This window comes from Cynara cardunculus, assembly GCF_001531365.2.
Source record: "Cynara cardunculus var. scolymus isolate 2C chromosome LG 1, CcrdV1, whole genome shotgun sequence".
Classification (NCBI taxonomy): domain Eukaryota; kingdom Viridiplantae; phylum Streptophyta; class Magnoliopsida; order Asterales; family Asteraceae; genus Cynara; species Cynara cardunculus.
The window spans coordinates 1,808,822-1,835,555 of NC_037528.1; the positions used below are offsets into that span (position 1 = coordinate 1,808,822).

Sequence of the window (26,734 nt, forward strand, 5' to 3'; positions counted from 1 at the left end):
GTGTATGTGGATGTGGATGTAATGATAATGATGATGATAATGAATGTGGATGTGGATGTGGATGTGGATGTGAATAAGAACTCCGTTATAAAAGTTGCAATAAATGAATCTTGTACTACATAACAATGAGAACAAAAGAATGTTGAAAATGGAAGTGCATAAATTACAACACTTTTTCTAGCCAAGTAAGAAAGAAAGGATGATGATGATCAGGTATTGGGGGTTCTGTATTGGTGTTCGTATTTGTCAAGCATCAGGTGACATTTGTTCATGGTTTTAGGGTCAAGAAGACCATGGTTCCATAGCTTAACCATGAATAACCTCCAACACCTGCAACATTTTATCAACACTAAATGATGCTTGGTTCTGTCTTAGTCTAATGTATCTTTGTCAGGCTTGGTCTAATGTGGTGGACATGGGATGGTCATTAAAGTAGTTTGGTTATATATTTTGATATCCAACACATTGAACTTCATATAAGGTGAAAGTTAAAGATTGAAAAGGGGAGAGAGGATACCAGTGCAGTTGTGGCGTACGGACGAGGTCTTTTCCATGCAAGTTAGAAAATGCTTCACACGCCCAGGCAATATGTGCATCCGCCAGCACCCTAACGCCCATCACATGTTAACAAAGACGAAATTATCATGCATCATATATTGCATTACATTCAGTATAACCCCATAAACAAGCATATTGGGTATATGGTGAGAATGGTGAGAAAACTTTTGACCAACTTAATTTTTTCAGAGTCATCTACCTTCAATCAGATTCAACTGAATTTATTTACCTTGCATCTCTGTCTTCAGTTTTGAATTCGTTTACTTTTAATTTTAAATTTATTTTCACTTTTATGAACTTTTATGTATATTTAATCACTTTGACATGTATGAATTTGTTAAACTTTCAGTCATGATGATAAGAAAAGGTAAAAATACATAGTTGAATATAGAAGAAGGTATATGAATATTTTGTTCTCACCTTTTCACCATAACTCTTATTCTCACAGAATCCAACCCCACATATATATATATACCTATATATTACCCAAGTGTGTGTGTGTATGGAAAACATATAAGTGGAGTTGAATTACCGTTGCTTTCTCACAAAAGAGTTCCAAAGATGCATCATTTGCTTCTCATCTTGAGTAACATCCACAAAGTCATCAAGCATCTGAAAGTGAATGTAGTTATTTAATTGGATCAGGATGTTAAAAGTGATGTAATGAATGCCCTCAAATCAGTTTTAACAACATAAGGAGGTGTCATCATCAAAAAAATGGGTTTTTCTTCTAAAAACTAGAAAAGAATACCCATGGTGACTGCTGAGGTGCTCATAAACATATTCCAGAAGTTGATATCAGCATTAAAGGTCACATCAAAACAGGAGAACATACCCTTCGGTCTTCAAGATCAGCAACATCATCGTCGACTTCATCTTCACTGTCTTGCTCTGCATACACTTGCTCCAATGCCATTGGCTAATAGTTGTTGGTTTAAAAAATTAGATTCAGATACTGGATGGTGAATTGGAAAGTTATGTTTTGCCAATAAGGAAACACATGATCCATTCCTACAGGATGCACCAGTGGAGAACTTCACAAACATGAAATTTGAAATGTAAGGAGTGACAATACAGATCAAACAAGGAAGACAATCAGATTGACTTTTGGTTCTCCCATTGATTGATGTTGTTATCTTGCCACCGAGTTCTCCTTATTGCTCCTCACCAACAATAGTATCACTAGATATTTACCCACAAACCAGCAATTCATAACAAATAATGATAAAAATGCTACAAGATAACCTGTGCTCTATGAGAGTGAAAGAATTGCCGCTTCTGCAACAGCACTTGGCTGTAAAAAGAAAAGGAGAGAACGATAAGTGAGATAAGTACATATTTAAAAGATATCATTTCACTATCCATCACAATTTCATAGTAACTATTGAGGTGATTCACAAAGGCTTAACCAGGTAAAACCAACGGGATACCAAGATAATTTACGATCGAGTTTGTTTTTGTGACGACTTATTCAAACAAGCATTTATGGAGGCAGCCTGCCTGCCAAAAATAACTTATAGCCTATTGCAAAAGCAGACAGTCTGACTGTCTAAGTATAGAACCATAGAACAATTCTAGACAAAAACTTGTAAATCTCGTACCCTCCACTACTGGTCTAGAAAACAGAAGATCGAAAAACATACTTTCTGGGATCGGATCTTTCAACTGATAACTTCCTCGTCTTTGCAAATTGTAGCAGTGCAGGAGGTGCAAGGTTGCTTGCAGGTATTGATTGGGCAGCAGATTCTTGTCCAGCGAATGAGACACCAGTAGCACTTGATGGACATGTTGCATTAGGACTACGAATATCCCGTTCCACACGCTCAGAAACACCTGAAAATGAAAAAAAAAATTAACAAGGCCCTTTTCACCTCAATAAGTAATTATATTCAAACAGTATTTGTTTAACTTCATCAGAGTTTCATAACCGAATCACCAGAAACAATTATAGACTAAACAGAGGAGCATTCTAAAATTATAACAAGACATGACTTATATGTAGCAATCAGCATTATATTGTACGGGCCATTGGGATCGCAACCAAAAGTAATCATATGGGTCCCCTCATAGGTCCTATACTTTTTTTCTGTTTATTTCTTTCATCCTCTAGATGACTTAACATCCAGCATGACAAATTTCCTGTTATAAGCAATTGTAATTTCTATAAGTAAAAACAACAAAAAAGGGCAAATTTAACGGCTTATAGAAGTGGTAAATTGGATTTTGAAGATCAGCAGAACTCTTTAAAAGCGTGCGGGTTCATAAACCTATGGATGGACATGGACTACAGGGAAGCAAACACATTTTTTCAGATAGTAAATGTCATTAACCAATCACGTTGAACGACAAAAACATACCACTTATGAACATCTTAGCATTGGAGTATGCAAGTATATCTGAAAGATATTCCATGTTCAGGAAAAAAAAGAAGTGTTATCAGCACCAAAACATAGATAGAAGCCAGACAAATGATTTCATGTGATCTATCTTGCCTCTTAAGTCACTGATAGTTGCAGTCATATCTGGATCCAACACAAGCGGATGAACATCAAGTGCATTTGGAGTTCGGTTCCCTGGTTCCTTGCGTCCCAAGGGCTTATGGCTGTGGGAAGTGTGTTACATCCATATAAGTTAGCATTCACTTGTATCAAAAAGCAAAAACCCAACAAACCTAATATCCTTGGACTGCAGCAGGAAAGAGAACTTTCGACTTACCAAAAGAAAAGCGACTGTTGTCTAGGATCAACAATGTTGCCAAAAATCTGAAGAGCATGTATTTAGAGGAAAAAGAGTGTTAAATAAGAGAAATACAACCATTGCAATTAATCAGCATTCTAAAGTCCCTGCATAGGTAGTTTTTCTCAACCGTTGCAACCGAACTTCCAGTTTCCATATGTTTACATAATCTAAAAATATTATACCTTACATAATAAATGAACCACTTATGGTCTTAAGCATTTGCACTAAGAGGTTGTTGGATCATCTAGATCCATTTAACACCTTTTAGAACTTGCATTTAGTTGAGTTCAAATAGAAGTGCATTATGAAGAATAAATAATCAAGGATGACAAGCGTGCACACACTGTAGACTTTGAACACAACAGAAAGGAACGACTAATAAAGGGCAAATGAAGTTATGTACCACCCACGTAAACCCTAAAGCTCCTTCTCTGCAGATGTAAAGGGTTGGTAGAGCAAAGAACTTTTCTAATATTTCAGACAGGTGCAACATGACAAGAGAATTCTACGAATTACTAGAAGGGTACTCACGCAAAGCAACGAGATACATCTCGATTCTATGTGTTTTTGAAAAAAAGATAAATGTTTTTATTTGTAAATAAAATATAAATTTAAAGATATCATAAGAATTTGCAAAAACATATGGTATTAGTATCAAATTAACTATTTAAAAGGTTTTTTTATGCAATTTCTTTAATTCAATTTTTTTATTACAATTTAATTTAAGTTTATTAACGAAGTAATTTATTTTTGGTTTAATAGTATAATTTTTTATAAATATACTAATTAAGTATTCTGTTATAACTCAATGATTATCCTAATTATATTTTAGATTTTTTATATTTAAAATTAGATGTTTATCTTGTATTATGTTTATCCGCAGTTAGTTACACGAATTCAAACCTGAAGTTTAATAAGTTGCATTTATGCACAATCTACCTGTAATCTTGAATTTTAATTAATATGCATAAATAAACAGCACTTTATGCATAAAAAATGGTTTTTAAGAATTCTTGTCAAATGTTTTATAATATAGTTTAGATATTCCTGCAAGTGTTTATGATGTCTAAAAAGCCTAAAACGGAAATACCTAGGTTCATGTCAATTCACTGCATCTTTTATTTTTTATAATAGCTGCTAATAAGCTATGTTATAGTGGAGAAGTATACCGACCTCAGAATTGCATGTATCGGTCTTCACAGATACAATTACAACTTGATAATCTTCATTTACCTATGCATCATCAATAACATTATCAGTGTAAATACTCCAGCTAAAGGCAGAAAGCAAAAACGGTGGCAGATTCATGAAATTTACCAACCCAGAACTCATAGCGAAACAGATCATGTGACGAAACCAAGTGAAGTCTCAAACCCTGAAAGACGTCAAGAGAACCATATCACAATCATCCCTGTGCTAAAAATAGAACTAGAAGTATATTAAATTTTATGATATGCAACAAAGTCGGAACAGAACCATATCTACCTTATAACTTGCACATTTCATCAAGCAGAATGGACATGAATAATCTTCTGTAACTGCAAAATGTGGAACAGGTTTTCAAATCTCAGAACATCAAACCAATCAAGAGATGTCAGGTCTTCACCAAGATATGGAGACATTTTGTTCAATGTAGGATCCAAAAAGTAGTATTTACTAACTCATGTTAAATGACGATCACAGCCTTATGTGATCAGAAACATTCCAATAAAGGCCAAAAAGTTCCTCTAAGTATGGTTACATGGGGTTAGATGTAAATCTTTGTAACTCGTATATTGGAACGAAGATAATGCAATAGGACGTGTTTTTACGTATGGTGCAAATGAGTGAAGAAAATTGGTTTGCAAAGGCATCAAAACATAAAACGCAGTGTCAATACAGAAACGAAAAACAGCAATATTAGTTCAAAATCCTGCACTTGTACTACACAATGATACAAGAGCTGGTTTGCCAATTAAGAAAATGATTGTATTCTGGCAAGCCATGTGTGGACCACACTTGGGGGGATGCTGACCATTAATCCCACATATAACTTGGGAGCATCTGGTCACATTCACTCACAGCCAGTGGGGTCTTAAGTTGGAACCCTGATGTTTAATTGCAGAGGAGCCGCAGAAATTATATTCAGCAAATTCAGGCAGCAAAAAAATGTATTATAGCCAGAAACAACAAAGTTGGAGTCAAGAAACGTGAGCTACCTTCGCTTCTCTGCAGCATATTGTTGTAGTACTTGTAGTTGAAAATGACATTCGCAGCTCTTAGCCTGACAACAAAAGCAGGCCAAATTGCAGTTTCAATTCCAAAAGCAATAAAGGTGATAAGAGGAAAAATAAACGACGACAGTGAAAAACAAAAACAACTATGTGGCACCAAACAGAAAAGTGTTGTGTAAAAGGGACTAGGGAACTACATTATAAGAAACCCTTAATCCCTCCTCCAATCAAATAGTTCTGTATATTCCATAAGCATTAAATCTGATAGGTCGCAAGTTAAAAGCCATTTAAGCAAATCAATTACATAAAAAGAGAAATACTGTTGGGATATATAAGGAGCAAGCAGAAGCATCACAGAGGTGAAGATAAACAAAGAGCAAGACAACCACAACATGAGTACATAAGAGAAAGTAAAGAATGAAATAGAAGAGATCATGTTCCTCTAAAATGACAACTACCTTATAACATGAGGCAGCGAATTAGGAGGAATATTGTTGTATGAGTACAAGTCATAAGGAGATATATCTTTTGCCCCAAGTTCTTCTGCGGAAATCATGACTGGTACTTGCTGCAATATACTCTTTGGTAACCATAAAAATGACATCATGCCCAGTAGGAACATATTCATTAAATAAGTAAAAATTTCATGCCACAACACATGAAGTTAAGAGAGACATACCACAGCTTCAGAATTGTATGGAAACTGAAAAGATACACATTTCTCCTCGTCTGAACAACTCAACTGCAAATTCAAACCATTACCCCTCAATAAAATTAGGAATATATATATATACACAAAATAAGAAGCCAAGAAGACCAACCCAACCCCCTCAAGAATTAGGTGAGTTTGTTTGGTAAACATATATTTGTACTATGTGTCCAACATAAAGAGAGTTATTGTCATAAAGCGAAGATGCACAACCGAAAATGTGGACTGAAAGGTAAGTCATTAAAATGCAATGCATTTACTTGCAATGTGCATTTTACATATAAAATGCAATAAAGCTTATTAGTATTTCACTTTAACCACTCTTCACCAAATATATTTGAAAGCTTACCTTCATATAACAGGACTGCATGCTAACAGTTGACATCAACTCAACTCTCTCTCCTAAACTTAGGTTTGGAGAATTCTCCCATGACAGATGAAGGAAATCCATCGGAATCTTCCCCAATAAGCAGTAACCCCCGATATTTGCTGTCAGGCATGAACAAATTGTAGATAAGAACACAGATACATAAAATAGAAAATTGTAGATGAATCATGCCCATGGGGGCATGCTCCGGATGTATTATGTAGGGCACCATGTAACCAGCCAGATCAGAGAACTAAAACAGTGTCTAAAAGATGGGACAAGAATAATTCACACAGCATAGTATGGTGGACAACCATTCAGGCAGATTTTCAACTGAGACCATGTGATTGGATCCTTAGATCTTTCGTGTTATCCGTCAGACCGTCAATCTCATAATTCCGACAATCCTAAAATCTTCAAAATAATGAACTGAAACAAATTACAAAATGGACCACCAGGACTAAATCTCTTTGAAAGGGAAGGGAAGGGAAGGAAAGAAACTCAATATCGCCATAAGAAAATCATACATCTTGTTTTCTTCCATCTTTCGGTAGGTTGTAACGCCCCATAGCCCAAAGTAGAGATGGTCAAAAATCAGGTCCTGGTCCCAATTTGCTTATCCAAAACCGGTCCCGTCCCGACCAAAATACCAAGGCCCGGTCTCCATTTGTAAGCGGTCCCTAGAACCGGTTCCCGGCCCTAAGTTTTTTTCCTAAAAATCAATTTTGAACGTAAAAAATTGTTTGAAGATTTTCTTTTGGCAATATCTTACTAAAAATACATTTTAAAGTCCATAATTGGGTTTAAAAATATTTGTTAGATCTTTCTTATACAAAAATGTCATGGATGTTTTTATAGTTACAATTGTTGAGATTTAGTATTGAACACTTGCAAAAACTTGAAAAACGTCAAAAAAACTTGAAAAACTTTAAAAGAAATTCAAATCTTGTAGAAATAGTGGAAAAACTTGATATATAATTTATCAAAACTTAATTTAAAAAAAAAATTCAGGCCTATGTATAACCAAGCCCATAACCGGTCCCAGGCTGGGCCATGAAATTTCCTAAAAATCGTAACAAGTTAAGGACTGTCCAATCCGTCCTGGGCCGGGCCAAGCCCAAGTCGGTCCCGCTCCCAGGCCGGGGCCATTTGGCATCTCTAGCCCAAAGTAGCAAGTTGACCCCATAGTTATCAAATCAACTTAATGCCACGGTGGAAGATATTGGCAGGCCACAACCTTGTACTAATAAGGAGGTCACATATCTAACTTTCTATCCATGTAGGACAGATTGTTACATGTGTAGAAAACCATTCTGAAAAAGTGGCAATAAAACAACGTATCATGAACATGTGTATACTCTGGACATCAATAAGGAACAGCAAGTCCAGTTGCAACTTTTTCAGTAACTTCACACTCAGGAATCGCAATGGCATTTGCTAAAGGAAAATGACGGAAGAATCCATAAATAATAAGGATAGGATTAAAACAAGAAGAATTCATCTCAACCCAATAAATCCATAAAACACAAGAAAAACACAACACTTTGTAAAAGTAACTAGAAGATCAATTATAGCTTATGTAAAGCATATCTTACAAGCAGGAGAAAACATATGGTCCTTGGTTAGATCAATCTCTTTAGGATTGGTGATATCAGCTGCAAAAATTCATAGATGTTAACTACTCCAACAGACAGATCAAAATATTCATCTGAATACAACCAAACTAGCAAACATGACATACCACAGCTCACCAACAACATAGCAAGAGAGCCAGATTTGACCTCTGTTGATAGCTTATTAATCTCGGGCAGAATAAATTTTGCTCGAGCTGACCTCACTGACTGAGCTCCATTAAAAGAAGTCAACTTGCAGGCCCGTTTGAAGCGATAAACACTAGAACGCTGTGTCTAGAAATCAGACCAAGAAATAGTCCAGATGGAATCAGAAAAAGCAGTAGAACATATAGTTTCAAAGGAAAAACGGTGAATAAAGGAATTAACCCAAAAGGAAAAATCCATAGAGCTACCTCCCCATTCGGAGTAGAAACTGGTCTCGCCAACAATATGTACAAGGGGAAAAGACTCTGAGTTTGCAGTCCACCAATAGCTCCGCTTATGGATATCGATACTTGTACCCTGGAATCAACAGAAGCAAGAGAGTATCCTTTTATTCGTAGGCCAGTACACCATAGATCAACCAAGAGTATATGTCAACCTTATTACTCAAATATCTATAAAAAAATTAAATGTCTGCATCTGATCTCACAGATGAATGAAAGAATATGAACCATACAGTATTTCTCAAAATGGCTCCACCACTTCCACTCAGGTACTAAATGGAAATATGCAATCATGGAGCTAGTTCTTTAGTGATCTCCAGTGGGGGCGTTAGAACATGCTTTTATACCAATACAGGGTTACTACAATTACTTTTAAGTAATTTAAGCAGGATGTACAAATAGCGATAAATGGCGGAAGCCTGCTTAACTTTATCATGGAGCTAAGGGAACACCACTAAGAAAACACCACAACAACTATGGAATCAAATGTCCTGAAAGCCAAAAACTTTATGGGAAAGAAACTAGATAATGTATATCAACAATAACTAGATGATTTGCCAGAGGTACTATCCTCTTTTCAGAAGAGTGAACGTAAAAATCAGTACGAGTACAAAAAGCTGTGAAATTATGATGTCATATATCTTGCCTTCTTTTGTATTTCTCTTGCAATTTGTAGTGCAGACATCTTTGGAGAAATGACGGCTGCATGAAAACCATACCATCAGTTAGAAACCAAGCATACAGATACCTTACAAAGATTGGACTTTCCACGTGTGTCATCATAATCATGGTTCCCAGTAGAAAAGGGGATAGTGCCAAGTTCTGATAACATTCTCCAACTAAAATTCATAGGTACCCGTATTTTTGTGCAACATTTCAATGATAATGTGATCAACTAGAAGCATGGTACTTGAGATTGAAAACCAGAAAACATTAAATATTTAAGTTATAATACAATGTACATAGATCAACCATCAACCGTGCCCTAAAAGCTATATATACTAAAAACATGGAGAGCATACAAAACAAGCAACTTACATTTTTAATAGCACGGCGTTGAAGAATGTTGTATAGTTCTACAGGCTTGCAATAAACTGAAAGGCTTTCTTCGGCTGCAGTTTGCTCTTCCTCGGACAAATGAACACGGGGTTCTTGGCGGCACATCTGATCTGAGTCTCTGGAGTAACTGCAAACACAAACATAAATCCTGTTACATGAGTCCATCAGACACAAAACAGAATGGACAACAAATAAATGGCTACTAATAATAACAGTACGAACTATAATGACATCCATGCATTAGAGACCATAATCTATTTAAAAAATGCTTAATCGTCTAGATAGATTGCCAGAAATGCAAGATAACGTACTTGGCTTCACGAGAAACTAAAGGTATGCCTGGCATTCTGGTTAGACAATGCCAAATCGCAAACTCATTGCTATCTGCACCTCTCTAGGGTCACTTTTGGCCCCTGCAGACCTGCATTTAGTAAACATGAACTGATCCAGTTTACAGAGTGTGGATGAAGGGTAAAGTGAGAATAAGAAGCCATTCCATAATTCTCGCTGACTCTGATTTATGGTAATTACTTTAAGCATTGTGACTCTTCCAAGGGAGCACCTAATCCTATGTTCCCGCTGATCCAGATTTAATCAAGTTCTTTGCAGTCAATCCCTTGGTTAGTCTGCGTTTATGGTACCTCAAAACACTCTTCTTTTGATGTTTTCCTGAAAGAACTTAGTTGGAATTTTTGGTTTATTTTCATGATGTTGTTTGCTTTCAATACAAATAAATTCATCCAGGACCCAAAAATTCAAATATTAGCAGTCTAAAACAACTGGCGCAAATCTATATAAGACATGGTTTGCAACCTCCTATGGCTAGTAACATACACTTACTGATGGTGATCCTAAATTTTGCCATTATGAAACTCAAGCAATTAATGTGCCTCCTGCAAATTATGGAAAAAACTGCTAATGAAAGCATAAACAGTGATTATATATTTGTATTTGTGGCATTATCTCCTTACTTGGTACCCAGCCTTCTACTCTCACAATACTTCACGATTTAATTATCAACGAAGCAAAAGACAATGCAACAGATTCAACACGAATTATTAAAGAGTTCCATAATTAATAATCAATTAAACAAGTGTTCATCTGGAATCGAACTCTATCGGCCCACCAAAATACCAAATACCTTGGTGGTACAAATCCCCTCTCCTTTGCCAATTCAAAATAAAATTTAAAAAGAAAGAGAAACTTAAACAGGATAATGTTGACCACATTCTCTAAAATCTTGACGTAAAATTAGGGCAAGAAGATGGTTGATCAAAAGAACGTTGACATATAATTCAAGTTTTTTTCATAAGGAATTAATCAATGAATCAAAATGCGTATAGTTGATTAAATTATAAACCCTAGTTTAAGATTGAAACACAGAACGATTATTACCTCAAATGTTAGAAGCCCAAATACTTGTTTTGGAGATATGAGCATAGAGAGAGAGAGAGAGAGAGAGAGAGAGGGTGTTCCGCAGAGTTTGATGTCAGCTGGTGACTTCTGTGACGGTGATTATGTCACCAGCTCCGCATTAGGCGTTCCGCGTTACAGCGTTACAGACTACAGAGTGGGAGATTGTTTATGCTATTTATTTAATAATCTCATCCTTCATTCATTGGGCTTATCTAATGGGCCTTCATAAGCCCAAATTAAGATTTTAAATAAAATAGTTAATTACGTTTTAGTCCTTATACTTCGTTAAAAATTGCAATTTTCGATCCTATGGTTTAGAAATTGTTGTTTCGTCCCTATCGTTTGTAATTCATTGTTATTTTTGTTCTTATGATTCACAATTTATTGTTGTTTTGGTATCTTATAATTAAAGATAGGAGTTAATCCAAGGATGAAAATACCACTAATATCTTAACCATGGGGACAAAAATAGCAAGGTTTTAAACTATACAGACAAAAATCATAATTTACTCTAAATAAATGACTTTAATAAAGGTTCAACTCATAAAAAGATGATACGTTTAATTAGAATATCGTTTAAGGTTATATACTTAAATATACATGTATGGATATATACGGTGGACTTTACATTTTAAGAAGACAATAATTTATTTTAAATAACAGCTTTGACTCGTTATAACTACAAGGGGGGTGTCTGATTGGTTTGAGCTTGGCTCCAAATATCAAAAGTACCAGGAGGTCCCAGGTTCAAATCCAATGAGAAATAAAAATCCCTTTGTGGCCACAGAGGTTCAAATGCCATGATTCCGGGCTATCTGCAGAGCAGATGGTCGTCCTGATATTAGTCGGCTCGCATAGCGGGTTGGATATCCAGGTTAACTAGGAAAAAAAAATCTCGCATAGAGACATAGGCAGCACAAATTCAATTTCGATACATAAACCATGTATGTGTGACAGTTGTATGAATACTATTAATATCGTATCGATTATGCTGATAATAAATCCATTAGTTGCAACAACCTTTGTCCAACTTCTCATCAATCGGTGCATGTGAGTTTCAATCGTCACATAGATAATTAGAAATATATCATTAAATTAAATGTCTAATGTGTTATAAATGCAAAGAAGACCATAAAAAAAATTCAAAAAAATGAGAATCAATCTTAACGTGTTGTTTTATATGATTTTTTGTTTTCATCTAAAATTAATATTAATGTATTGTTCACATATCTATTTCTTTTAACTGAATCAAGGGTCACTTAAATTTATAAGATAATAACAACTTATATAACATAAATGAAGTTGGAAATCGTATCGTCATTCTTCTAGTACCATAGCTAAAGACCCACATATGGTCAAATACGATAACATACAAATACAGAATAGTTGTGAAAAACTGATACCTAACAGAAAACTACAGAGTGTTGAAACAATTATTCAGTGGGTAATTTGTAAAAAAACAAATTAATAAAGAACTAAAAGTAAAAATCTCTAAAAAAATATTATATTTAACTCCAACAAAATTCTCTATTTTAGAGATCTAAACATAAATCGTATTATTATAATGTTCTCTAATAAATTACGGACGGTCAATAAAAAATCGTATTAAATCTTACAAATATTATCAAATGCTTATCATAACTGTAACTATAAAAAGAAAAATTAGAGAAAAACATCACCTTACAATTGAAGTAAGAAAAGGAAGGCGTTAACAACAAATAACTGAATTTGAGTAATGATAAGTCAAAAAATGGGGGAATTTTGAGCAAGCAGCTAGTTTCCTAAACTTGTGTCGAGCTTGTGACCGCCTTTGTGCGTAGATATTCGAAGATCAACCATGTCTGAATGTGGATTTTCTAATCGAGTCGTAGCAGATTTATCGGCATGACGTTTGGGTCCTCCTTTAATTCTTGCAGCAATTAGTTCATTTTTGATCGGCATGTTAATGTCTGCATATCATAATTATATATCACGATCGTTGCAAACGCATCAAGCATGATTAATGTGGCTCGAATTGTGATTGAAAAAAAACGCATATAGACATTGAAGATAAACCAAAGGTGGAGATGGAAGCTTCAGTATACGAGACAAATGAACTGAAAGTCATATGAAATAACTAACAGTCACATATTGAATTTAACAAAACACACAACATTTGAGTTTTTTTTTTCAAATCTAAGTTTTCTCTATCATTGATTCGAATCGGATATACTGGAGTATGTAATAATCGTAAATCAGTGAATTAGAAGCAATTTCGATGAGATTGTTATGGAGATACGAATAAACGTAAGAAGATCCGAATGAACATTACCTGGATTTGAAAAGAACCAGAGAACGAGAGCACAAAAGAGGAGAACGAGAGGGATAAGATGAACAACTTTTTCCGAGAATCGAACACGCCCAAATCTATCCTTCTTAGACGTTGTAGAGGAGGGCGAAGGTTCGTACTGCGGCAATTCGTTGGCTTCCAAAGCTAATGCTCTGAGCGCCGGTGATACTGCCTTTGACGTCGGTGATTGATTGTTGATACTGTAGTAACTGTCATCGGAAACTCTGCTGGTGCTCACCGATCTGAACATTTTTTGGCTTTGGAATTTTGTGAATGGTGTTCCTTGATTTATGAAAAATCAGAAATGGAGAAGAACCAAAATTATGGAAAGAGAGAATTGAAAATCAAAAAGTGCGGCTTGGATTTCGGAGAATCAGTTGTGTTAGAAATGCTTCAGATTTGACTTTTGCATGGTTCGCAAAGATAGCATTGAGAAGCGAGTCTGATATATATATATATATCTTGTCTTGTTACTTTATTTTTATTTTATTTTTATAAATATATAATTATGATTTTTAATGTTAGAATAAATTGTAGAAATTATTGTATTAGTATAAATTTTGTTAATCAATCTTAATCGTTTATCTAGTATAATAAATATCTGATTGTATTTTGATATAAAATGTTGATCATAATATATAGACTAATAATTTTCTATAAATATCTTAATTAATTAATTTTTACTAATGATTGAATTTGTAAATGAAACGTCACACATATATAAATGTGCGTGTATAAGACGAGGGAGGATCAAAAGTCAAAATAAGAAATCAAGAAAACGGTCAAATCGTATGTGATTTTATATATGATTACGAAATACGATCAACTCAAGGGTGAGTGGATGAACTAGCCTGTGACCTCAAAGTCACGTAAATCATATATGATTTTGCACATGATTTTAGTATTTCAAGTTCTTTTGTTTAATTATTGTTTGTTTTATGAATTTGACTTTATTAAGATTTATTTATGTACAAAGGTTTTACCAAATAATGTTGGTTGGCTTAGCACAAATCAAGAATATTCAAAGGGATTTCAAATATATGAAATGCTTTTATCAACCAATGACATTAGTCAAAGAATCAATATAAACAAGAGTTAGTTCAAACATATAAAATCAAAAATTGTGATTGTAATAAAAAATACATATAGAATATAATTAAAATCCATTTTTAATATAATGTTAACTCATATAAATAATTTATAACATCAGTTTATATATTCATTTTTAAATAATTTTTTTTTAATTTTATCAATGTTCACAAGATATATTTTTCATTTACCTTCACTTCTCACAACATGTACGAGCTATTTGGTTCATCCTGTAAATAGGAATGAAAATGAAAATGACATGAAATGAATTTTTCTTCCCTCCAATTTGACTTGTAATGAAAATATGGATTTGTTTGGAAATGAACCCATTGTATTATACAAAGCTAAACAATTTCTTTTTACTTTCAATCGAATTAATTATCGCTTAATACCTCTAAACCAAGCATCCCATCGGCCTTCTTATTTAAACCACCCCTAAATAATCCAGTTTACGATCAACAAAAAGTTTGGTTTTTAATCATCAATACCGAACAAAGATTTATTTGGTTTCATGTACATTGAGATACAAGCTGAACCAAACAATTGGTAATTGGTTCAAAACGTATCAACAATCCGAAAGAAAAAAAACTAAACAAACATGGTCATTACGAATATTTTTGACATTTAAGATTCCACATATTAATCGAGGTGTGTACAAACAACTTCAATCACAATCTAGAAAAGCCTCATTTTTTGTCTGAATCGGAATTGACCATATGTTTTTTGTAAGGGTGTCCGGGCCAAAGCCCGACTAATTGACCATATGTTTGTACCGATACTTAAGGAAACAAGCAAAAACAATCGAGTTTGCAATAGCCCGATTGCAATTACATGTATTCATCAATTTTCCGATGGACAATGAATCACAATTGGTACAAATTCAAATCACGGGGTGGAATGGTGACCTATCATACATTTCACGAAGGTATCTCTTTCTGTGAACAAAAACGATGAATTTTCCTACAGCATAAAGCTTTCTGTACACCCTTCTTTTGACGTGGAAAACAGGCCTTTTTTAAGTCAGTAAACATATACTGGTTTGAATATGATTAAAAAAAATTAATAGCAAAACGTTTTGTATGTACAGGGAATTTATTCCTATCACATCAAAGCATACCAAAATCAATCATAGCCCAGCATTTCCGCTAGTCTTGTATTTCTGGCAGCGTGTTTTAGTTTCTCCAGTGCAACAAGGCCTACCTGCCTAACTCGTTCTCTTGACAAACCTTTCCTGAAATAGTAATGGTATCAGAAGGTGTAGACAACAAGTAATGTATTTACATCTATTGGTAGTGTTCCGGTCCAAAAATCTGGAAGTTTAAAAAAGGATTAATGAAGCTCAAGTTGACTTTGTTTACTAAACTACAGGTTTGTTTGTTAGCAGCTTAATGAGCTTAATAGGACTCACAGCTTATTCGGTTGCTATATATGACGGTTTGGTAGTGGCTTAATGATATAGAAAGTGGCTTGTTCAGTAAGCTTCTAAGGGGAGCTTTATGCAAAAAACCAAGTTTTTTATAGTGCCCGCTCATACCAATTAAGAAACGCGCTACTTCCATTCATGAAAAAACAAAAAACCTTCCCAATCATACACATAGATTAATCCACACAGATAACTTTATCTGTTCAAGATTTAATGGAAAACCGATGAAACAGCCGCAAGACTAATAAAAAGTAAGAGAGATAAAAAAAGTAGTGGATGGATTGTACCTCCTACTGATGTCCTCCCAAGTAAGATATTCATTGTCCAGACCGTAGTAAAGATGGATGATCTCTCTCTCACGTTCTCCTAGAGTCATGGTAATCAGCTTTCTTACTTCATCCTGCAAAATAAGAAGCAGGTCACAAATCATAGTATTATTGGTCCCCTATTTGAGACATGTTCTCTAGTTGTTTAAACTGCACCAACAAAGGCATGTACCACTCTCTCAATTCCTTCATTATTGTTGGTGATTTGTATCACTAATATCATTTAAGTGTAATGGGATTAATTTGTCGACCAATGTAATCATGATAAATATCGAACAAGTAAGGAAGGTGCGGAGTGCACACTTGTTTGAGTTTATTTTGATTTTAGGGGCGAAGCCCCTAAACGACGGGAGTCCGGGGGAAGCGCCCCCGGTGGCAGGGTCCAAGGGGCGAGCTGCCAGGTCAGCTTGAATTTTTTTTATTCAGGTAATATTGTTTTGTGAAAATTGCATCAGAAATCCGAATTTTAAATTTTAAACCCGGTTTTTTAGCCCGGTTTAGGGTTCAAAAAACTGTCGTTTTGACAGTTTCCGTATTCAATTTTTGAATTGGTCATTTTCGTCTTGAGAGGTATATAGATTCATAACGATTTTGGATTATGAGTTCGGTAAACCACTGAATTTTATCCGATTGATATTTCGATTGTACCGTTGAAATATTTCAATCTAAAAGTGATATACGACTTTCAGTGGATTCCAAACAAATTTCTAACAATTATCATTACTTTCCACTTTATGTGGGGAGACAAGATCATCTTTAATTGGAGGCATGGTAGGAGTATGTTCATTATTTGGTTATTCGGACTTTTGTATATAAATCCAAATTCGGCAAATGTTTAATGAAGAGCATGCTTTGGGTCATGTTTTATAACTGTAAACTAAAAAGCCTCGTTTGATAAGTCTTATACTAGCTCTTTGAAAAGCTATTTCTATTTACGTTTCAATAAGCTCTGGGTTTTTTTCCACTTTTTCAGTCATGCCCCTATATTTTAGAATTGATTAATTTTTCAACACGTCACTTAGAGGGTTATCTATAAGTAGTTTTTATCAAAGATGACTAGTTTATTAGCTACCTTATTAACCAACTAACTTATCAACTAGTTTGTCAAATGTAGGTTTGGCAACAACAAGAAGCTGAAAACCAACTAGATCCCCAAGCAACATGATAGGGTACACAAGAGTGCATGCACTAATGCAATGTTTTTTTTTCTTTCCGGGACAGATGTATAAGATGAAATGCATGATAAAAGAAACAAACATATATAACAATAGAAATCATAAGCATGGGATTTGTAAACATGTTAAAGTACCTTGAGAGCCCCTTCATCTACTCCATGCCATGGGTTATTCTGAGGGGAATCATCTGCAATGTACTGCAGCAATTACCGAAGAGAGGTCAAAAAATGAAAAAAAGGGCGGCAGTGATTTCATTACTTTGATTAACTAAAACTTACACTGTGAAGTGTATCTCCAGGAAGACCATTTAAAGAAGGGAAAGCTTCCTTATCAAGTGAGAACACTTTATAGACTGCCTACATGCAGAGTCATTTAATATTAAGAACATGGCAGATGGATAGAAATTATTGTGGATTGGGAGTTTGTCAAATACTTTTAGTACCTCAGTGGCGTTTGTAACTTTCTTTCTGGACATCTTCAGGCTTTCCGCAATTTTCTATAGGATCAGAGTGGAAAAAGAGCAACAGAACATAAGAAAATACACAGAAAGAAAGAAAGAACAGAAGAAAGGCCCAAGGATGGAGCTAGGAAATAACCAATTGAGCATTGCTTTCAAGTAATTGTAGTGTTTAACTTACATCGATTGATGGGGTTATTCCTTTTCGCTCTAGTTTGGACTTGGCATTTCGGATTGCACCCAGTCTTTCATGCAAGTGAGTAGGCAATCTAAGGGTCTTGGAATTTTCAAAGAAAGTTCTTGTGACACCCTGGCATTAAAAAGATATAAAGTAAGAAAATACAGCTTTATCCATGTAGCTTCATAAATATGGTTTCTATTGCAAATGCGTAAAGAAATACTGTTGTTACAGGAACAAATAACCCAGATTTAGAATTAAGGCTGTTACAATTTGCTTATGCTACACCAGTCAGTGTCTACAGTCTTCTTCTAAGATGAAAAAAAGGTACACCCATAAACTGGCTGTATAAATCATCACTGTAAACAGCTAATGGATCTGTCATTCACCATGCTTAACTCTGTATGCAAAGTTGCAAGCTACAACACATGTGGGTAAGCAATGGAGAGAGTAAACTGTGACTTGCATGGAAGTCATGAATATGGAGCAATTGACTCCCGATGCAAAAACATAGAATTACGCAATTTTATGAGTAAGTAAGCAAGAAGATCTAGTGACCAATAGCAAAGGGTAGTTTCTGTTCAAGCCACTATTCATTAGTGGATGATGGGACACAAAGAACTTGACACACAGTATCATACACTGAACCGATCATATAAGAATTGTATTTGTAATCCTCACCTGCCGTATCCACCAATAGACATATGTAGAGATCTTGTGCCCCCTAGATGAATCGTATTTCTCTATCCCTCTGAGTAGTCCAATCAGACCTCCCTACATGAATACAAGGTCAAATTATGAATAAGAGAAATCCACGGTTATAGATGCTGATATTACTGACATCTATAGACTAAATATTGCATCCTTAAGTGAAGATCAGCAATGAGTTCAGCCACCTGAATTAGGTCAGACATGTCGGCTCCCATGTGTTTGTATTTTTGTGCAACAGACATCACCAGACGGACATTGCTCAGTGCCAGCTTCTCTCTTGCCAAAGTGCACTCGGTCTGTTTAGTTTGCAAGTCAAGTTGGGAAATCTGTAGGGAAGTTGCAAGCTGCTTCTCTGAAGGTTCGGTTCCCAATCTTTCCTTCAGTCTGAAAATTCACATCCAGTAAGTTTGGCAAGACTAGGTGGTTGATATATTAGTTCTCTAGTATTAGTGTGATGGAAATTCCTAGCAATAGAGGTTGGAGTCTCTTATTTACAGGATTCAATGTACACAGCTGAACACTCCATCTCTTGTTGAAAACACACATATTAACTTTAAATGCAAGAGATCAGATCTGTGGGTCACATATGCAGGAGAAGACAGCTATGACTCACACTGTCACACATAATCTATATATCTTTCAAGTGAAAATTCATTTAAAGGTTACTGGTTTTAGAGAGATTTTGGTTGATAGGATTTGGGGAGTGCAGATAGACCACAGACACACATTTATCTTCCTTGACAAAATCCATTACCTTGACTTCTCCTCCTCTAAGTGTAGGCCAATTTTGATCTTTTCTGATAGAGCAACTACCTCTGAGTGAGTGAGCAACGCTTCATTTCTTACACCTTTTAGATAACCTCTTTGACAATTTTGAAGGAGTTCTGGACTGATTATGGATCTCAACTGCCTACTCCCACCAACTTGATTTACAGAACAATTTCTACTTGCCGTTTTATTCTGAGCATCTATTCGACGCCTTCGTGCAGATATCCCAGAACCAGTGACATGTACCTTTCTGCTGTTTCTTTCTGTGGGATTAGCTGTAGTGGTCCTCTCTGTTGAAAGGGTCCACTGCTTTTCCAGCAAAGACTTGTGTAATAAGAGCAAAGCTTCAACTGAAAGCTCATGCTCAGAGACTTCCTCATCTAAATGGTCAAACTTCTGAACCCATTGGTCTGTGCTTGGAAGATCTAAAGCCGTATCTACATGTTCCTTCAGAGCTCTGATGGAATGAGTATCCCGGCTGTATATAAATCCATGGCCATAGTTGGATGACTTTTTTGAAGCGATCAAATTTGTAGCCGGTACAAATATGAACCCAAGATTGCTACTGCAGGACAGCTTGTCACTGACATCAGAGTAATAAGGTGATGAACCCAATAACATTTTTACTGCTCTTAGTCCAACAACTGCAGTTGTAGACATCATATATGTGGCGTTAGTCAACTTACAAGAAATAGTATCACATCCTTTGAGAAGGTCGTTTTACAGCAACCATGACTAAGCAATAGAATTGCTGAACAGGCCTTCAGGTTTCCTGGAGATCTTAAAATTTCTGCCAATTACAAAAAGGGAAGAAATATAAATAAGAGTGTTACTGAAGAAAGAGCTTTTCGCTGAAATAGTTGGGTTTTCACCGTACCCCTTTGTGGACAGTGATGAATGACAGGTAAAACAACGATGCATGTTTAAAGAAAGTTTCAAAAATCAGAAACTAGAGACAAATAGGTGGAAATAACAGACTGATTTGGTAAATCAAAAGGCTGCATAAGAGCTTTAACTAGCAATGCTGTGATACAATCAGTCTAACTCAACGAAACTGCTAAATTTTTATGAAATGTTCTGGAACTCCAATTCCATGCCATAGAATTGGAATTGGAACAAGAGCTCCACTTTACTTCTCCCAAACAGTATCTAGCATTAATGTTCATGTTAGTGGGACTACCCAACAGGCCAACACATCCTGGTTGTTTACCGAACTATGCATGGACTGATTGTACACATCCCAAGCTACCCATCACCTGAACATCAAACACTAATTGGTTTCGGGGCATATACTCTGACTCAACTCAAAAATCTATAAATAGCAGGCCCAAAGGAAAGAATATCACTTCTCTCCTACAGGACCGAGCTCTTTACTCCCTTGAGGTGGATCAAGGGGATAAATCGCTCTTAGAATTCATCTATGCATGTGTTAGGGGTTCATCATAGCTTTAGAGAATGGAAAAGATCAACATATCATGTGCATAAACCCAATAAAAGTCTACTATCCAAGCTCAATGTCAGGGCCAATTTGAACATGATTTTGATCACAATTCAATTTTAAGCCAAAAAATTTATTCTCCCATCCTAACCTAGGTGTAGCTTCAACCATACTTGCATTTCATTACATATTTACATCACTGGTAGTTCACTAGAGATGTAACGGTAATGACATCAACCATAAATTACTCTAGACATTCTATCATACTCTAATCTCAAGCCTGAGATGCGAATAATGTACCCAAGGCAATCAGACCTCATATCCTGAAATAATCATCCTCCACTATGAACATAAGCTTCATCAAAATGCAATCAAAAGTCCACATGGTGTGTTACAGATTCAGACCCCAATATAATTAAACAATACTTGATTAATAATCAATCAACATATTTGCAATTCACATCGACACAATTTACTGGAAGTCTTACATTTTCCCCGTTTTTCTTGCCACATTTAATTATTTTGACAGAACTATACTTAGCACATCAAAAGTAAGCTATCATGCCAACTTCCGGAACTTTTAACAGTTCTGATATGTGAACACTTCCGATATCAACTTATCCGCAATAATAAACAAAATCAAATACTGTCCAATGTTTTTTTCATAACTACAAACAGATTTCATCTTAAACAGTCTCGAATTACACATTGTAATGGCGTCTACATCACAAATTATCACAAGAAGTTCATCGGCATTACCTTAACCGGCGTAGGTGACGACGGAGATCTAGGAGTGAGATGGAGAGCGTGGTTGATGAGTGGACTGTGTGGTGTGGTGACGGTAACCTGAACAGTTTTTGAATTTTTATAAAAAGCATTTATAGTATATTATACGGATATGTATGTATATATTAAAAAAGTATATATCGGATAGAAGTTGTTGGAGTTGGAGTGGGCCCACATATATACTGGGGGATAGAATTCGTGGATCTCTGGATCACATATCCAATCTATTCCGGCATAGATGGACTTATCGACATGTGACACGTCATATATTTTGTAATGTATTTTCTTTCTCGCTTCTCAGCCACATACTCTGATCGTCTATTTGTAAGGACGTGTGTTTGCAATGCTACTCTTTTAGTACATTAAAAATATTATATTTATAACTATATGTCACATTTATTAAATATATCATTTAATAACGTGACCGAATATGATGACTTGACAATATAAAATTTGAGCAGGGACGTTTCAATCTTTTTAGAGACCTTGCGACATTCAAAACTTTTAATTACATTGCATAAATAAGATAATAGAAAACATATGTTAAGAACAAAAATGGATTAAACCTAAAACGATTAACAACCTGAAACTAAACCTAATAATGATTTAAACCTAAAATCAAACAATTAATGGTTTGAACCTAAATAATTCCGGCTATAATTTTACACAGGTTGATTAAAATACCCTAAACACATGTAAATTTGGGCCCCAAATTTTCGGAGACCTTGTTCAAAATCTCACATTTAACATGCTAAGGGACGACCCTGTATTTGAGTAATTCTCGTATCTTAGTATGTAGTTGAGTTTCATCATCTCATATTGGTGAGAATATGCAGATATGGAAGTGGGAATTAAATATAAGGAATGAGAGGTGGATGCATTTGTGTCAACTCATGTGGTTGTCTCAACTTGGCTTGTTTTATCTTTGTAAAAAATTATTTATATAAAAAATAATTATAAGAATATTTTTATGTTAACTAATAGAGTTGACTCGTTTTATGTAAATTTAATTTTAAATCAATCATCAACCAATATCAATATAATATATTAAAGAAAGTATAAGCCAAAGAATATAAAATGTGTTGTGAAATTTCATTGTTGAAATGAAAGCCAAACAAATGATAAAGTCTATAGCTGTGAAATTTATATATACATAGAAAGAAGATGTTGAGATATCTATCTATATTTAAAAGAAAAATGAAGAAGTATTGATGCAACATTAAATATTGAGTATTCTATATTTATTGAGTTAAGAATGAGTTTTGTCTATCCTAGATTGATGGATAGGTGAAAGATTGACGATTGATGGTAGGTATATAAGAGAAGATTGAGATGTCATTGTTTCAACTCATGGGGTTGGATTTTTTTTTTTTTTTTGGCTCATCTTCTAAACTCAGTCGTTGGCTCAAGTTGGATAACGCTCCAAACTCATGAGGTTGGTTCGTTTTAGCCAACCCTAAGTAAGATTCACAAAAAATGATGTGTTACCCTAAGAATTAAGTACATTTCATAACTAAAGCTCTTTTTTTGCGTAGTCTTTAATTGAGGTTGAGTTTTGTCTATTGCACATTGATAGAGAGATGAAAGAATGACAATTGATGATATGTACATGAGAAAATGTGGGGATGTCTTTGTTTCAACTCATGGGTTTGATTCTATTTGTTAATCCTCTAAACTCATGTTGACTAACCCTCCAAATTCATGGGGTGGGTTCATTTTTGGCCACCCTCTTTTGGCAAAAAAATAAATTAATTAAATATACATAAAAAATAATAATATATCAATACAAAAGAAAGCTATAAAATAATGAAGTGACATCAATAAAATTTAAGTACTTTAAATTTTTTGCATTGTGGTTAAATTTTTGGTATCCTATCTTGAAGAGAAATTGATATGTCGATAAAGAAATATGAGCATATAAGAGAATTGTAAGATCCCTTTTAAAATTAAAAGGTTCATTTGGTTATATAAGCCATATTTATCTTTCAATTTTTTGAGTAATAGTTATTATTTTATAAAACTCAATCAACGCTATTAATATCCATCTTTATACGCTAATATTCTTTATATATATATATATATATATATTTATAAGTATTGACATGACACTCTAAGAATTATGTATTCTTTATTCTTGAATTGTGATTGAATTTTGTCTAACCCACATATAAATAAATGAAATATTGACAATGAATAGTGAGTATATACCAGGAGGTTGAGATGTATTTTTAATAACTCATGGGGTAGGCTCATCTTGGTTGCTTTTTTTGAACATTTGTGATTAGATCATTTTGACCAACCCTTAGACACATCGGGTTGATTCATTTTGGCCAACCCTCTTTTTGCAAGACAGTTAATCGATATTGAAAATTTATAATTACATATATAATATCTATTCTTTATCTATACTATATTATAAAGTATTTGACAAAAACTCTTAAAAACAATTTTTTATGCATGAAGTACTGTTTATAGATGCATATTATTTAAAATTCAAAATTACAAATAAATTGTGCGTAAATACAACTTATTAAAGCTTCACGTTTGAATTCGTGTAACTAATGGTAGATAAACATAGTCAAATACAAGATAAACATTTCATTTAAAATATAAAAAATCTAAAATATAATTATGATAATCATTGAATTTTAACAAAATACTTAATTATCAATCCTTATAAAATATTATATTATTAAATAAAAAATAAATTACTTAATTATTAAATCTAAATTAAATTATAATAAAAGAATTGCATTAAGGAAATTACACAAAAAACAAGAATTTTTAAATAGTTAAATTGATACTAATATTGATATATTTATTTTTGAAATTTTATGATGTTTTGAAATTTATATTTTATTCAAAAATAAAAACATCATCTCTTTCTCAAAACAACATAAAAACCATATTAAAACATCTACAGAGATGGAATAAAACGAAACAATAAAATCAAGATATATCTCGCTGCATTATACGAGTACCTTTATAGTATATTTAAAAGTAAGTACCACAACTATCAATGTGACACCTAAAGAATTTTGTATTTTTTAATCTTAGATTGTGATTGAGTTTCGTCTATCTTACATTGATAGGTAGATACAAGATTCACAAAGATTGGTGAATATATAAAAGAAGGTTGAGATGTTTCGGTGGCAATTCATATGGTTGACACCTCTTAATCGATTCTCTAACCTCAAAACATAAGATGTTGGCTGATTTTTGGCCAAGCCTCTTTTTGCAAAAGAAAATGAATTTGTTCTTAATTAATTAAACCAAAATATAATTAAATATAATATAAACATATAAAAGAATGCTATGAGGTATTGACATGACAAATTATAATTTAATATTTTCAAATCATGAATTGTGGTTGAATTTAACTTAACCCATATTAATGAGAAAATAAATAATTGAAAGACAGTTAAGTATATGAAACGAGAAGAAATATATTTAAATATTGGAAGGGTATTGATAAATGCACCATGAGTGGTAGGGGTGCTCAAAAACCCGATGAACCCGACCAACCCAACCCGAATAAAAAAAAAACAACCCGAGGTAACCCGATGCATGATCGATAAAAAAATTAGCCAACCCGACCTTATTAGGTTGGAATCGGGTCCGGCCCAAAAAAACCCGACCAACCCGACAACCCGATGAACCCGACCTTAACTTTAGCTTTGAATTGTAGATGACAATCATGACATGACCAACCTCAACGTCAAGAAAGCGAAAGCATTGAGGTTGGAAACGTCTAAAACTATTGTTGTTGATTGATGTATTATCATTTGGTTTAAACATTTTTATTGTAATATCTAAATATTTGATGAACTTGCATGTTATCTTGAATGGTCGGTCGTATTTTAAAGGAAAGTTTTCTTTATTTTATGTGATTTTATATTGTTTAAACACAACCCGATCAACCCGATCGGTCTGGGTTGAACTTTTGTTTGGGTTGGGTTGGATTGAAAATTTTCAAACCGCCAACATTGAGTTGGGTTGTTAAAACGGCTTCAAACCGATCAATCCAGGCCGTGAGCACCCCTAATGAGTGGTATTTTCAAGTTTGAGTTGATGTTATAGGGATATTGATGTGGCATCACAATATTACTCAATATTACTTGACATGTATTTTTTTATCACCGTGTGACGCTCGGATTATAGATTTTTTTCATCAATTTTATTTTAAATTCACATTTATTTGATTGTCTATCTTTATTATGGTTATTTATTACTACTACTATTATTTGTTTTTTCAGTTTTAGTTTCAATTGAACGTATCTATCTTATTAAAATTTAATTTAATTTATTTATTTAGATGAATATATGTCTATTTTAAAAGAATCATAATATTATAAGTTAATTATAGTTGTTTACGATTGTTTTAGAGTTCAAATCAGTTTGTGTGTATCTCGACTATTTTCAAAGGTCTTGAAGATAAGCATAAAAGTTTTCAATAGCCTTGAATGACTTGAACCGATGACTTTTAAGGATAATCCTCATACCCCAAAAGTCCAAAATTTATTGTCAGTTGAACTAATCACACAATATGTTTTTTTTTTCACGTAGAGGATTATCTATTTATTTGGATTTATTCAGATCTATTTTCCATATCTATATAAAAGAATGCTAAAATATTATTATACAGTGACCAATTTTTTTCTCACCCATATAATTGCTTTTTATTTTGAAAGTATGGTGTTTTCACGAAATAATAGAAATAAGATCTGTCTACATATCTAAATCAGATTTTTTTATTGGTGGTAACATAAAGTAATTGATACAATATGAAAACAAATAAAACTAATTATAAAATTAAATATATATTTTGAAAAATGTAATTTAATTAAACATAGTTTACAAGTCTATAGTGCATTTCCAGCAAACTCTTTTTAAATTCTTTAAGGTAGAAAATCAAGATTAATTTAAAAAAAAAT

At 33.9% G+C, this 26,734-nt stretch overlaps 3 protein-coding genes across 11 annotated transcripts; all 3 read right to left on the reverse strand.

Moving 5' to 3' along the window:
• Window positions 1-64: 64 nt before the first annotated feature.
• LOC112514248 (polycomb group protein EMBRYONIC FLOWER 2-like) lies at window positions 65-11,318 on the reverse strand. Of its 9 annotated transcripts, none has more exons than XM_025120618.1 (23): window positions 11,100-11,318; window positions 10,016-10,117; window positions 9,684-9,831; window positions 9,292-9,347; window positions 8,613-8,721; window positions 8,328-8,493; window positions 8,182-8,241; window positions 6,569-6,708; window positions 6,190-6,252; window positions 5,969-6,090; window positions 5,496-5,560; window positions 4,783-4,835; window positions 4,619-4,672; window positions 4,471-4,530; window positions 3,274-3,320; window positions 3,051-3,160; window positions 2,916-2,954; window positions 2,202-2,391; window positions 1,804-1,852; window positions 1,394-1,477; window positions 1,091-1,170; window positions 518-607; window positions 65-330 (listed from the first exon to the last, which is right to left on the reverse strand). In XM_025120618.1, the coding sequence occupies exons 2-23, from the start codon at window positions 10,048-10,050 to the stop codon at window positions 210-212; spliced, it is 1,941 nt and encodes a 646-aa protein (XP_024976386.1). In that variant the 5' UTR covers window positions 10,051-10,117; window positions 11,100-11,318; the 3' UTR covers window positions 65-209. The 9 variants fall into 9 exon arrangements, with proteins under 9 accessions (XP_024976386.1, XP_024976369.1, XP_024976395.1 ...); XM_025120601.1 differs by having other exon boundaries at window positions 10,016-10,125; XM_025120627.1 differs by lacking the exon at window positions 2,916-2,954 and having other exon boundaries at window positions 10,016-10,125.
• Window positions 11,319-12,782: 1,464 nt separating this feature from the next.
• Window positions 12,783-13,777, reverse strand: LOC112501424. Its single transcript, XM_025105061.1, has 2 exons — window positions 13,432-13,777; window positions 12,783-13,069 (listed from the first exon to the last, which is right to left on the reverse strand). Exons 1-2 carry the CDS (start codon window positions 13,697-13,699, stop codon window positions 12,894-12,896), a joined length of 444 nt encoding a protein of 147 aa, XP_024960829.1. The 5' UTR covers window positions 13,700-13,777; the 3' UTR covers window positions 12,783-12,893.
• A 1,772-nt stretch (window positions 13,778-15,549) lies between these two features.
• LOC112517688 (RNA polymerase sigma factor sigA-like) lies at window positions 15,550-21,886 on the reverse strand. Its single transcript, XM_025125078.1, has 10 exons — window positions 21,774-21,886; window positions 19,563-20,366; window positions 18,994-19,192; window positions 18,779-18,871; window positions 18,101-18,229; window positions 17,905-17,958; window positions 17,741-17,818; window positions 17,597-17,659; window positions 16,249-16,361; window positions 15,550-15,769 (listed from the first exon to the last, which is right to left on the reverse strand). Exons 2-10 carry the CDS (start codon window positions 20,237-20,239, stop codon window positions 15,661-15,663), a joined length of 1,515 nt encoding a protein of 504 aa, XP_024980846.1. The 5' UTR covers window positions 20,240-20,366; window positions 21,774-21,886; the 3' UTR covers window positions 15,550-15,660.
• Between the last annotated feature and the right edge of the window lie 4,848 nt (window positions 21,887-26,734).